At 47.0% G+C, this 14,151-nt stretch overlaps 1 protein-coding gene across 1 annotated transcript in view; it reads left to right on the top strand.

The window, feature by feature from the left end:
* Positions 1–13,429, top strand: part of PHF2 (PHD finger protein 2) — a 45,905-nt gene extending 32,476 nt beyond the window's left edge. The window contains exons 19-23 of the mRNA XM_009282576.1: positions 483–640; positions 8,760–9,037; positions 10,773–10,868; positions 11,794–11,903; positions 13,121–13,429. Of these exons, the coding sequence (XP_009280851.1) occupies positions 483–640; positions 8,760–9,037; positions 10,773–10,868; positions 11,794–11,903; positions 13,121–13,429 (951 nt within the window). The remainder of the gene's footprint in view (positions 1–482; positions 641–8,759; positions 9,038–10,772; positions 10,869–11,793; positions 11,904–13,120) is intronic.
* The last annotated feature ends 722 nt before the right edge of the window (positions 13,430–14,151 follow it).

Here is a 14,151-nt window from a genome sequence, read left to right as displayed (position 1 = left end):
TCTTGCAGTAGGGATGGCAGAAGTGGGTCTGTCCCTGTGTCTGAATCGGCAATGTTAACAGTCTTGCAAGATGCAGACCTGTGCCCTGATGCGTATCTGGGCTGACAGAGATATGGCCACACATTCACTTCTTTTGCTGCATGGGTCATGGTCTCAAGAACAGGAGCAGGGGCTGAGAAGGCAACACAGCACCTGGAAGCACCACCGTTACAGTGGTTCGATCCCATGCGCAGGATCAGATCTCAAAGCTGGTTCTCCAGGCTTGGAAGGGGAAAGAAAAACCTACCATGCCTCCAGGCTGCAAGGAAACTGATCTTTACTGTGTACCTGGCTTGGTTTGTTTATTTTCTTTAATGAAAGCAAATTACAAGTGCTAGCCCTGTGTCTTTGGAGGAGCAGCAGGCTGCAGAAATGATTGTGCTGTTCTTGTTGACTAACTCAGTGAGTTTCCACTTTTTTGAGTCTTTTCCTTGTTTTTGCAGAGCGATGACTCATCAGATGAAGATCTGCTTCACATTGACACAGAGGCAAAGCCAGGGCGCAACTCCAAAGTAAAGAAAGAGAGTGGAAGTTCAGCAGGAATTCTTGATCTTTTGCAGGCAAGCAAGGAAGTTGGGGGTTTAGAGTATAACACCAACAGGTATGCACCAAGGGATGTTTTATCCTCTTACCCGTAAACAAAAATTGCTCTTTTGTGTTTGTGTGTGTGTGAGTGAGAGAGAGACTGAATTTTGCAGCTCAGTAACTGCTTTTTCTCCAGTAAGCGAATTCCTCCTTTATCCTGTGATCTGGAGGGAGAGGTGGGAAAATGCGTGGGAAAGTTTTTGGTGGTATAATTTAAACAAATAGAGGCATTTCACATCTGTAAATGCTGAACATCCATTTTAGCAATAATACTATAATAGATGAATCATTCAAAAGAAGAGAGCACTCAGTGAATGCAGCTTGAGGGCATGAATAATGTTTTTTAATGTAGTAATAATGTAATAAAGTAATCTAAATGGCCAGCATTCCTTCCATAAGGCACTGTAAAGTGCCATGCAGTTCCCCGAATGTCGAATGTTTGAAAGAAGAAAATAGGAAACCGTCTACCCTCCCTCACACCCCTGGTGTGAGGTTCTTCTCCCCACCAAAACACAAGGCTTGGAAAAAAACAAACTCTTTCATGGGTACTTCTATACCTAAAATGGAAGTGCTTGTCTGGGCTTGGTTGTGTTTCATGTGGGACCGCTGTAGGTGGACATGGAAGTTGGCACTGGATGTTTTGGAATATGGTTAATAAGGTACAGCACTAGATCTTTTAGTAATCCAAACAGTGAGCAGTGAAAAGAAATCCAAAATTGGAAAATATGGTTCCTAGACTCAAATCCTGCAGTTCAGGACTGTCTGGAACAAGGGTTTTGTTTGGGCCCATCTCAGGACAAATGTATGGGTTTGCTACCTCCACTCTTTACAGGCCAAGTCTGACCTTAAACTACGGATAGAGAATTAGGTAATAGAAGCAGGTGTGTCGTTTTGAAAGAAGCTAGTGGGCCTCTTCACATATGGAAATGCTTTGCTTAACTCAAACCTTAGGAACAAATCCCCGGGAAGGGGTTTTGGGAACGTCGACTGAGTTTATGGCTTCCGTGCGCAGAATAGCACTGCAGACATGAATTGCTACGTCTTATGCCCTGTGCTCCGTCGTAGTCTGCTGATTAAGTAGATCTTTGCTGCTGCAGTCTTAACTGAATGATTTGTCCCCCGTCTGCAGAAAACCAGAGGTATTCACCTAAGCACTTTCCACTGCTCCACAGGGACCACCGCCTTGGTACTTTTGGAAGCTGTGGGCTGTTGGTAAATTGCTGGCACAAGTTTCTAGCCTCTAAATATGCCTGTTGTGCAAACAAAGGAATTATCCTCTGAAAGGTGAGAATGACAGGCTAGGTGGTGATGTGGGCAATGACGTGAAACGTGCGGTAAGGCTATTCTTGTTCGGCATTTTAATAAGCCAGTTCCATCTCCACTCTGCCTTCATTTGAAAACTGCCTTCACCAGCCAGGCAGGACATGTTGGTTCTCCAGGCTGGCTGCTTGAAGCAGCATTTGTCCTACTCATGATTCATATAGCAGATGTTGCATGGAAGCAAGAGGTGTGTTGCACCATTTTATAGGGGCAAAGCAGCAAAACCAATCCGCTTTGAGTAGTAAAGCCAGATGCCACATTCAGTGGTTGCTGGGGTACCCCAACAGCATCTTTTTCCCCCCTGCTTTCTCTAGGTCTGCCTTGGTTATACAAAGGCACAGAACCTCTGGAGGAAGTAGAAATAGCTGTAGGAGTGGTCTGAGAGTTGAGAACGGACTGGACAAAGAGAGACTGGTGCTGTCCTTTTCACCCGTGCTGTGCCCTTGCTGGGTGTTGGGTGTGTGTGACCCACGAAAAGTGCAGCTTGCAAATGAAAGGCCTTGTTAAAGTGGAATGAGAAGGTCCCCTCAGAGAGGAAGATATTATCTAAACCTGGGAAAGAGTGGAAGTTAAAAGCCATAACTGAGAATTCCAAAAGATATGCCTCATGATCAAAGGGGAACATATGGAATAAGTTACCAAGGGAAACCATAGAAGCAAATTTTATCAGTGAGTTTTAAAAAAAAAAAAAAAGATAGTTTTTTTTTGATGTTGAGAGAGAAGATGGAATTTTTTAAGGTTGCAGTGTGGTGACAGAGCTACAAAGAAATCTGAAGGAGGGAGTGTTGCTGAACCAGAAACGTCTTCTGGTTCAACCTTCTCAATTTATTAGGCAATTGTCTCTTTCACAGCTTAGATAGTTGCAAGAGATTAAAGCATATTATATAGACTGGCTTCATGCAGGGTACATCAGTTGTGAAGTACCAGGCAGCTCTGTGAGAGACAGACTTGCCTTTGTGCATCAACATTTAGAGTTTATTGCTTGTTGCAGCACAGTGACAGGGATCCTCATCTCTGTGTTGTGCATGCGGAATCTCCGGTAAGACTTCTCTTTTCATTCCTAATGGGGGTGAAAAAAGCCAATGATTTTAAAATCAAGTAACATAGTCACTACATACCCTTAGAGGGCTTATCTTGACAAGGCTGCTATTTCTAGGGAGGAGATCTTATCTCAGTTTAGTCCTGTTTTTCCTCCATTACTGCCTTCCCCCTAGCAAGGAGTGCTTGATCAAAACAGCCGACCACCTCCTGTGATTGCGGATGGTATGGGGAGAGGTACCAATGTGTCTGCACCTCCCAGGAAATAGAATATTTTTTGTTGTCTGAGCTCAAGTGGGTCAGTGGTTCTAGATTTTCCTGATGTCTTGAGATTTGGCCCTGACTCTGCGCCTGCTCTTCGAAAGAAATAATTGCATTGGCACTTGTTGTCTATTTGACTATTCCTGTGAATTCCTTTTCCATTCTGTGTTATGGTGCATAATGGAACTAGTGTTTATGTCAAATTTACACTTACATTTTGGCAGGTAATTAGACATGTCGGCAGGTAGTTAGGTGTACCTAACTCTGGGAATAAAGTTGCCAGTGTAATGAGACTCCCATGCTTGAAGTCTGGTATAAAATAAGAAAATTTATCAACCGTTGTAAGAATTAAAAGAAATCTGCCTTGGCCATGTTTACACTACTAACCATTCCATGGTTCACTGCCTGCTTATGATGTGCAGAAATGCAGGGGTAAGCGGAAAAAACAGGGTAAAGAAATGGTCCTCAAAGATTCTCTTCCTTGGCTTTTGCTGTCTGCAATGGGTTGAAACTGCCACTCAGTAATGGAGTAGGACTCAGGCCTTTCATTTTCCCTCCCTTCAGCCTGGGCTCTGTACCCAGTGTATTTGTAGACTTTGCGGTTTCTGAAATCAAAGTCGCAAATGCAGTCACATAACTAAACTCTGCATGAATTACTACACTGTGTGTGGTAGTCTAGTGGGAATGTGTCATATCAGTTTTGGCTCTTGTATAAACAATTAGGCTTTGGCAGTGTGTGTTGCAGCTTGATTGAAAAAAGCTCCCGATAAATGAAATTACTGTTTCATTTCATAATTATGCTAGGCTTTTTAAATGGCCATAATGTGCTTTTTTAAAAAAAACATGGAAGAAACATGATATGCAAACATACTGTGTCGCAACATAATGCCAATGTGGTCGTGTCTGACTCTCAGGAACAACTTCCATCTTTCTCTACTTGTATGGCAGATAAAGGGTAGGCATATGTATGTATTTTTATATATATGTATGTATGTATGTATGTTCTGGATACTCCACGTAGCAGTAGTGCAGGTAGGTCTGTGTGGAATCTCCTTTGCTCACACAGTGGTCTGTGCAGATGAGAGCCAGCTCTCAAGTGGGAAGCATGGAGCCCTGTCAGACCAGCGCCGGAGCTGCTGAACCCCAGCAGTAACTTAGGAAGCAGGTCAGGGTTTTTTGTGGTAACAACCTTACCTGAATTGTGTGAAACTTTATTCTGTAAAACATTGGACTGTCATTTGCAGCTGACCAAACCAAATGCCCTGATGGCATTACCTAGATTGCTCTGGAGAGCTGCATCTCCCGTACTTGTGTCAATGGTAGCGAGATGGGGAGAGGTAATGACAGAGGTCCTGCAGAAAGGCTGCTGTAAATGTGAAACAGTCTGGAAGAATTGAAATGGAATATGGAAAAAAGCTTGGAGGTACTGGTAGTCACGTGATCTTGAACTGAGCAAAATTATTTGTTGTTTCCAGGTCTGATTCAAAAATGGAAGGAAATACTGGTTTTGTACTTGAAATCATTTGAGCTCCATAGTTTTATACAACTATGACTTCTCCAAAATACTGATAAGTCATTACTGTCTTGCGCCACTTCTTCTTTGTGGTTCATTTGCATTTGGCCACAGGTAGGGTGAGGGGAAATGCAGAAATTACAGGGAAATACTATCACAGAGAGAGGATGGTGATCTATTGCCTTCCCCTTACATGCACAACTGTTTTTCAGTGGTTCTTATTTGATGTATTCCAGAGTAACGGCAGTTGGAAGGGACCTCGGGAAGTCACCTAGTGCAGCTGCCTGCAGGTGCAGGTTCAGGGCATTGCCCTGGTGAGTTTTAAATATATTCAGGGATGGGGATTCTGCAGCCTCTCTGTGTGAGCTGCTCGGCCACCCTTGGTATGGACCTGTTCTTCTTGTGTCAGGTTGGGATTTCCCCTGCTGCAGCTTGTGACCACTGCCTTTCATCCTATTGCTGTGCACCACTGAGAAGGGTCTGGCTCTGTCTCCTCCGTAACCCCATGAGATAGTTCTTGTTTCAGGTTAGTTCTTATTTCCATTTAGAAAATGCTCAGTGGTTGCATTTTTTCCTTTGCCCTTATCTATTTTTCCCCTAATCTTAAGATGAGTCTGGACGATACTTATTCAGAGGCGAGGTGAGACATTAGTGAGCTTACTGTCTCTCATCTCTGCCTTGCCCTTCGGTGCCTCCAGCCGTCTGTGTAGGCAGCATGAAGAATGGGGAAGCCACCCCTCAATGAGTAATATTCTGCTGAAATTAATAAATTCAATTTCTAAATATGAAGATATAGGTGAAAGGCTTGGTAATTGCTTATGAAAGGAAGGAGATGATCTGCCTAGAGGTGTTGAACCCTCAGAGAGAGATGGCAGTAGTAGAATTGGTTGTGAAAAGTGAGGCACCAGCTCCCTGCATGATATCCTCTCCTAGCTTCAGGGTGTTCGGATCGTTCCTGTGCCCAGGCAGCGCAGGGGCCAGCCTCAACTAAGGAGGTAAAACCTTAGTCTGTCCGTGCTGAATTGTGTGTATTCTTGTCACGATCACGGCTGTTTGCCTGTTGCCACCCGCTCTGGAACATGCTGTCAATGCTTTTGTCAAGTCTAGGTGGGCAACGGAGGCAATGTGAAAGCCCCAAAACGTAGCCTGAAGGGATGCTTTATGCTCTCCTCCCTGATGAAGATGCTGCTAGCAACGGCAAGCTGTTCTGGGACACTGAGGCCCCGAGGATTAAACCTGACACAACAAATAGTTGCAGAGAGCACTGTGTGTAGGGCACAAAGCCATCTGTGCCATACAGACCAATGTCTTCTTCCTTGGGTTCCCACTGAGATGAGTTGCCCTTCTCTGCTCCTCGTCACACTGTCCCGACCAGCAGGCTGGTCAGCCCTGGGGAGATTTTATTTGGGATGAGTCTTAACAGCAAATTTGCCCTTCTGTTACGGTGCTTCTCTCTGTTAATAATGTGAAAATGTGCCACCAGTTTCAACTCTCGGGAGCAGCAGCAGAAAGGCAGTTGCTGGTGCTGACGATGCACGTGGCTCGTGAGCTCAGGCTGCTCGGTGTGGGTGCAAGCTTGGCCCGTTGGGCTCCGTACCAGCTCAGCGTGGGCTCTGGGTGGGAGCTGGGCCTGGCATACCTCGGACTCGTCCTCCACAGCCCAGCCCTGTGGGTCATTCAGGCGGCCACCATGCTGCTTTGGCCATGCCTTTTTGGCCACCTGAGTGGTTCTTTTGCCTGTGGACTGTGCGACGGCTGCACCGAGGTTTACCATGCGGTGCTGGGTGTTGCAGGGGAATCTGGCAGTTTCCAGTGTGGACCTCTTTCAGTTCTGCACTGTACGCAAATCACCAGATGCTTGCTAGGCAGCAAATAGTTATTGCAGTAAACTAAGCTCTCAATCATCTGTCCTTGTCTTCACAAGAGTAAAAGGAAACAATAAAATCCCGAAAAAGGAGGCCGTGCAAAATGCTGAAGTGGAGTTCACTGCAAAAGGCACAAAGTGCTACCAGTCAGTTTGTTAAAAGTGTCCTTTTCTCTGTTCATCCACAACATCATTTTTTAGCTTGAGGAGGGGAAAACAAGGCTGCCGGGCTTTGCAGAGCAGTGGCAGGGTCTGTGCTATCGCCAAGTGCCAACTCGCTGCGTGTTCGAAGGACCCTTGCCAGCCGGCTGCTGGGAAGGGAGCATGGGGGCAGAAGCACTCTGGCTGCTTTGCTCCTGCTCCTGCGCTCATTTTAAATGTTTTTTAAGTCACGTTTGTAACTCACAGAGAGTTTACTTTCATAAATGGTTTTTTTTTTAAATCATTGCTGAAGCTACAGAAAGGGGATATGGCCTTCCAGAGCTTAAAAATTGCTTCCTGATTCTTCTTGAATTTTTTTTGGCTTAGAAAGCCGAAATACTTCTAATGGAAGTACACGCAAGCACATGCCCTAATGAGAAAAACTTTGCCCCGTGTGCAGCTCTGTCTCTTTGAGATGTTTCACCCACACGTTCAGGTTGCGGTTTGACTCTCAGAACCACTGGTTTTGATCATATTCCACAATTTATTTGTTGAAGCTTGTGTTGCTTAAGGCAGTTCCTCTCTGATTTGCCCATTTAGTGGTCAATGTTTGATGGTCTGTTTGCAGCGGTTTGAGAGTCCAGTGTTTGCAAAAACAGTTGGGGGAAAAAATTGAAAGAAAATATGTTAATTTCTTATAGATGATGCAAAATATGCCTTTGACAGGGAGAAGGCTAAGGCATCTGGCATGATAACGACGGGATTCAAATGTCTCTTTCCTAAATAAGTTTTTCGATGTTCTTCTATTTGTTGGGTTGCTAGCTGCTAACACCAGTCTTAACTCATTTTCAGGATTATTTATAAATGCAATTAGTGCCCAGAAACTCCCATTATGTCTTGTACGTTACTCTATCTGGAGTCCTGTAATGGTTTAAAGTGGATTAAATTAAGATCAAGTAAGAGAAAGCGATGCGGTACTGCTGATTTACTTGGGAAATGCTCTATATTAGTGGCTTCTATTGCATAACTGTAAAAAATATCATTACCACAGCAAGTTCTTTTGCATATCACTATTTGTCCAAACTCCAAAGTTCTGGAAATATTTGATGATGTATTCTGCCTGTCGCAGAATTAATGTCTGGTGTTCTCTGATGAGATTATCATTCTTCTACGTTCTTCTCTATTGTGGGGAGCATGCTTTCCCACCTCGCTAAGCATACATGCCAGTCAGAATTTACACATCGTTTGACCTCAGCCTACTCTGTAGGAATGTATTTCTTTCTGTAGTAGACGTGCCGTGCCTGTTGACAACTGGCAATAAAATACCAAAAAGCAAGGTTTCCACCCACCCTGTAGTCCACCCATCCAGTCTGGATCTCTCCAAGCATCTCCCATAATCAATCCATCCCACATCCACATCAGAAAACCCTTCCGATGCACTGCAGAAACCTCTTGAATTGCTTGTGCCTTACCACGTTGCTCTTCCAGCAGATCCTGGAGTGGTGACAGCCCTCAGTGTGAACTGTGGCCTGTGATCATGAGCTTCCTTCCAGTTGTTCAAATTCTTCCTCTACTTGCGTTGGCAGTATGTAGCAGGAGCCCACCACGACATCCCCCTCCAGTGCTGACCCATAAGCCCTCAGAGTTGGTAGTAGAGACACCACGTTGTTGGGAATGCTTTGAAAAGTTACCTGACCCCTGTCCTCGCCCACCAGCGACAACAGCCCCCAGGGAGCTGCCCATCACATGCCCAGCCACGCGGCACACAGCTTCCTGGCGTCTGGGGTAGCAACCCCAAATCTAATGTGCTGTCTGTGATATTGCTGTTAGCATAAAAATAACTGGTGTCGCTTGTGGCATGCCCGGCTGCTCAAAGGGCAGTAATCGGGAAATCTCTTCTAGCAACACTGTGCGGTGAAAGGAGTCAACTGTTTGTGAGGGGTTCGTGTTTTTCTGGAATTGCTAATAGCTGTTGTATTTCTCAATGTTTCCCCGCAGTCAGCCACCTGCCTCACCCAGCACGCAAGAAGCAATCCAGGGTATGCTATCGATGGCAAACCTCCAGTCGTCAGAGTCCTGCCTCCAGACGGCATGGGGTACCAATCAGGCGAAGAATAACTCCATCTCCACACAAAACTCTAAAAAAACTGGTGGTGGCAGCAACAAAAATGCCGGCAAGCGGTTACTAAAGAAAAGCACAAAGAACAGTATTGACATCGAAGATTACGATGAAGATCAGGACCACTTAGATGCCTGTTTTAAAGATTCAGATTACGGTAAGTACAGACGAAGCAGTCTGAGTGTGCCTGGGTATGCATGTTTGTGCGCGTTTGCAAATACCCCCATGTTTGTCATGATACGCTTGCTGACTTTCTGTCACATTGAAATCGACTGGGTATTTTGGTAAGGAGGAGTGCAAGTAACAAAAGGTCTGCCCAGCAAAATTAAGTGAATGCTGTACGATAGGTAGACTGACTACAGAGCTGGTGGTGATACGGCCATCCAGGTAGACTGTATTTGAGGCATGTCACAATCAGAAGATCTTAAGAGGCATGGAAGCCTACTGAAATGGCAGCAGTCAGCCAAGAAACAGGAAACTGTCCCAGAAATGTGTGTCAGGTACTGGTACTTAGGACAGAAATGTCCTTGTCTGCACAATAGCAATAAAATACCTAGCTAAGATGAGTGAGTAGTTGAATTTGTACTTGGAAAAGGGATCCAATGGTATTTTGAGTGTTGGCAGAGAGTGCAAGCATCTGAAGCAGAAATAGGCACAAAGCTGGTTTGCACCAGTTATATCAGTTCTGCCATAATAATCTGCAGGAGCATTTCTGAATATAAGAAGTGAGGAAATGAAGAAAAGTAATCATGTGAAGACTGATAGGGACTGGGAAGCCTGAAGTCCCAAAGAGGGCAAGAAGTTGGTAGGGATTTATGCTGCATAACAGGAGAGTCTATGTGTGTGTTGAAGTCTGCCCGGCAAACGTGGCCATCAGAAATCATCTGTTACGATTGGAAAAACAGAGTGTGTGTTTTCACGTTATTAACAGAGATGCCGAGGCAAAATGGAGATGCTGTGACATGTTGCCAAAGAAGGCTGCCCAGCCATTTAGAGTGCACTGCATGCACTGGGATGCAGTGGTAGTGCTGGAAGGTGCTTTGGGAAAGGGCAGCTCCGTGAAGGTGTTGGACAGGGGTGTGGTTTACAGACAGATGCCATGCACGAACGAGGTTCTGCTCTACTGAGGGGTGGGTTTGCTCATTATGTGTCTGTGCTGCCAGCGAATGGCGAGTCTTTGTTGTGAGCAGGCTTGGTTCCCAGAGGCTGTGTTTGTGCCACATCTGATCAGCAGACTTCTAGTGTCAATGGCTAAATGCCACAGTAATGCCAAAATCAGTAGCGACGTAACAAATGGCAACTGGCAAGAAAATCAAACGCATGTGAAAAAAAAACCCACAGAAACTCTGTAGTAAAGGCTGGGACAAAATTCAGACAGATAAGTTGGTGTTTCTCCCAGAGGCCTGTAAAGGGTCCTTTGGTAGAATGGTTTGCCTTCATCTTGGATACTCACGCTGTGTCGCATTTCTCTCTGCCTAACTGTGCGGGAGTCATACGGGCCAGGCAGGTGTGGTGCTGAATGAAGCGGTTGGCTGACGTGTCTTCGGCACCAGTCTCGCTTGTGATAAGGAAACCTATTTGTGCCTGTTCTGGCTGTGCTACCACTCCACAGACAAGACTGATTTTTCCTGTCTGAGAAGTTTCACTGTGTATCCTAAAAGTAGCTTGTCACAGTTTAATGACAGCAGCTCCCAAGTGTAGTGTGTGGATGAGAGCAGGAGAAAGTCCCCTGAGTGTTGCAGCTGTGTCACCACTCAGTGGTACCTCTGGGGGACCTTGCTATTCTGGCTGTGATGCCTTGTAGTCACCGCACCTGTACAGAGCAAGTGGGCCTCTATGCAGGGTAGAGCTGTTTCCTACACTGAAGCTATTGCCTTTGTTTCCTACTGTAGTTTACCCTTCTCTCGAATCAGATGAAGATAATCCAGTATTCAAATCCCGATCAAAGAAAAGGAAAAGTTCAGATGATGCCCCTTACAGTCCAACGGGTAAGTCCATATGGTCTGTGCTGCCCAGACTCAGGCTAAGTTGTGCAGGTCCCTAAAAAACCAGCCATTTTTCAAGGAGTGTGGAAATTGTAAGACCACAGCTAGCAATTTCTTTATCATGTGAAGGATTAATCCTTTCCAGCACAGTGGGAGGTGATACCATGCACTGGGACTCATGCCGAGCAGTGTTAGCCTTCCTCCGTCAATCAGTTGGCAGGAAAAAGTCATTCCTGGGTGGGTTGTTGGTTTATTTTTCTTCACACTCTTGGTGATGGAACAATTGGCAGCCACCTTAGCAGCGGTATAACAGTGAAACCCTAGACAGCTGAGTAGCCATGGCTTTTAGGTGTTGACTGTGTAAAGAGAAATGACAGAGAGTGTGGGAATGGTCTCCTCCAGGTTCAGCCAAAGCTTGTGGTCTGGAAGGGTGTTTTTGTTGCGGCTCATCAGAGGCACTGACAGGCCAGGGGGTCCTTAGACCCCTTTGATGTGGCCCACTAACAGGGGAGTCTCCACGGCTTGCTGCGTGTGTAACAAGCAGCACATGTCTCATCAGCTTGTGGCACTGCATGTCCATCCCCAGCTGATGGGGCGGTGAACACTGTCCATTTGGAAATGATGTTGGAGTCACTCATATCTGTAGTGTAGGCAGAAACCTCCTGTGGCTTTGGCTTCAGGTAGCTGCAGCTGCCAGTGAAGTTGCTCAGCTGTGTTACATCTTCATTGGCAGCTTCTTCCCAAGCCGCTGTGACTGGAGGCTGTTGGCACCTCCTGCCTTCACACGCATCCTGGGGAAGGAAGGGCAGAGGCTGCGGCATCCCTGGCCCTCCCTGCTCAGGAGGGCAGAACCTCGCTGCCCAGTATGTGGTTATGCTGCTCACACGGGCACATTCTGCACGTCTCACCTGCATCTCTTTCCTTGTAGCACGAGTTGGCCCCTCAGTGCCTCGACAAGACAGACCGGTGCGAGAGGGCACGAGAGTCGCCTCCATTGAAACTGGACTCGCCGCTGCTGCCGCGAAGTTGTCTCAGCAGGTGAGGTTGCTTGAGAAGTAGTAGCTGTCAGGAACTGAAAACCCTCTCCCCCAGCAGCAGAGTCATGCCCAAATAGCAGTGCAGTGCCGGTCCTCCTCAGTGTTTATTCATGCCAGTGACACAAGGCTCAGCAGTCTTAGGGGAAATAAATGGGTTGAAAGTCCAGTAGTGTCGCAGCATATCTGACAGTGCCGCAGCGCAGAGCAGGCGACGTATCGGGAGTGTAGAGAAGTATGGGCGAGCGAGCATAGCTACCAGGCTAAGACAGAAGGAGGCTGCCCGAAGGGAGTGTGCATGAACCGCATATTGATGTGTATTTGAGAGTCTGACTGGTGTGATTGCCTTGTCTGTGGAAGTCGGCTGCTGGGAAGCACGAGGATTTACTTCCAAAGATTTGGTGAACCGTGGGTACCTATGGGTCAGTTTAGCAAAGATGTTGAGGCACTTTGGGTGTTGATAAGTGTCCGGTCTCTGAAGAGGTCAGATAGATGCTAAGCACCTAATGCACATAGGCCCCACAAATGTGACACGGTGAGGTGCAAAGGTGACAAGGTCTGCTGGAGCAAGGTTGGCGAGACACCTTGGCAAGTTGCTGGAGATGCAGGTTTTGGTGGCATTGGGTTTCTGTGATGCGTACGGCTGAGTAGAAGAGCTCTAAGAATGGTAGCAGGGTTTCATCGAGAAGCGGACTGAAGGTAGGCAAGGGAAACAGGATGGTGACAGTTCTCATGGTATGTATGTGTAAGTGCAGTTACAGGTCGAGAGATAATGTGTGTGTCCTAGCAGGAAGCAGAGTCTGTGAATCAGTGGGATGTTTAATATCCTCCAGGCTATTGTGAAAGTGTATGAAGATACCTGAAGATAGGAAGTGCCAGTTTTTGTGGAACATCGAAAGGTTTGTTCATGCAAAACCACGCTGGTCTCCCAAGGCAGGGTCATTTTGGTCCTGGCTGGCTCCCACTCGCCGCAGTGTACGCAGAGTTAACAAACAAGGAGGCTCCGCACAAAGCGCATACATAGATGCAAGAAAGGCAAGCGTGTGCGTGCAGCAGAGCGAGCTGTGAGCGAGATGGTATCGGAACAGACCCTGAGCAGTTTGTACATGGCAAACTTCATGGGTTTTCGTTGTATCAGGACCCTAAGCAACGCCGCTGGCCCTTGCCGTAGCTAAAGGTCTTCTGGGGATTAATCTGAGCTTCATGTTTGTCATTTTAAAGGAGGAACAAAAAGGCAAGAAGAAAAAAAATACCAAAAAGAAGCTGTCAACCAACAACGCGAACAAACCGGCTCAGGAAGGCAGCTCGCCAGAGCCGAAGCTGGAGTCACATGCCAGCAGCCTCACAGATCACGAGTACACCGCAGGGGCCAGCACCTTTGGGGTCGCCCAGCCTAACAGGGGATCGCAGCCGATGGCACCTGGTGTTTTCCTCACACAGAGGAGACCCTCATCATCCTCGCAGAACAATGCCTCCGCCAAAGGTACCAGGAAACGCCTGGGGTTATGGTGTAGGAATGGGGAAGGGTGAATTGGTCATGTAATCCATGCCTTTTGCAGGGCCCTCACGTGTTGTGTCTGTCACGGGTATGTAGAAGTGCTTCGGCAGGTCAGATCTGGTCAGAGATAGGGCCCATGGCCTTGGCTGTCCTGGCACTGTGGGCCCAAATACGCGTTTTGCTGCTGGGCTGTTTGTTGCAGGGTGTGAGGCATCCCATGCTAGGAAGTACATCCTGAGCATGCCCCGAGGCTCCTGAGGAACACCTGCAGTGATCACGTCACAGTCCAGCCTGTCTGGTGAAGCCTTGTCCAGGGGAAGATGCGTCCATGAAGGCTGTTCTGCCCAGGGCTAGGTCAGGCACTGTTGTGGTTGGGTGGTGTTTGTACACCAGTACCTGTGCTGACATGTACATGAGGACATCCTACCCAGCGGGTGTAGAGCAGTGCAAATCTGCAAACCTGTCTTGAGAGTTGCCACAAGGGAGCAGAGGAATATCAGACCCTGGGAGTAACACAGCTACACAACCAAAGCCAGGAGAGAGGAAGAGGTCGCTTGTTGCCTGCCATAGGGAAGGTGTTACAAAGCTGAGGCTGTCCTGGAGTCTGGGCTAGGACCTCCTATTCTCTGCTTGAACTTTGCTCAGAAAGCGTGACAGAGGCAGGTATGTGGGACAGGTACCGGGTAGTGTGCAGATGAAGTGTGCAATCCCCCTGGGAGAGGCTCTGATATAAAAAGTGAGGCAACGTGGCAGA

This window comes from Aptenodytes forsteri, unplaced genomic scaffold (genome assembly GCF_000699145.1).
Source record: "Aptenodytes forsteri isolate BGI_AS27 unplaced genomic scaffold, ASM69914v1 Scaffold438, whole genome shotgun sequence".
Lineage (NCBI taxonomy): Eukaryota > Metazoa > Chordata > Aves > Sphenisciformes > Spheniscidae > Aptenodytes > Aptenodytes forsteri.
Note: the sequence above shows the minus strand (reverse complement) of the source record. Positions and strands in the feature narration are given on the sequence as shown.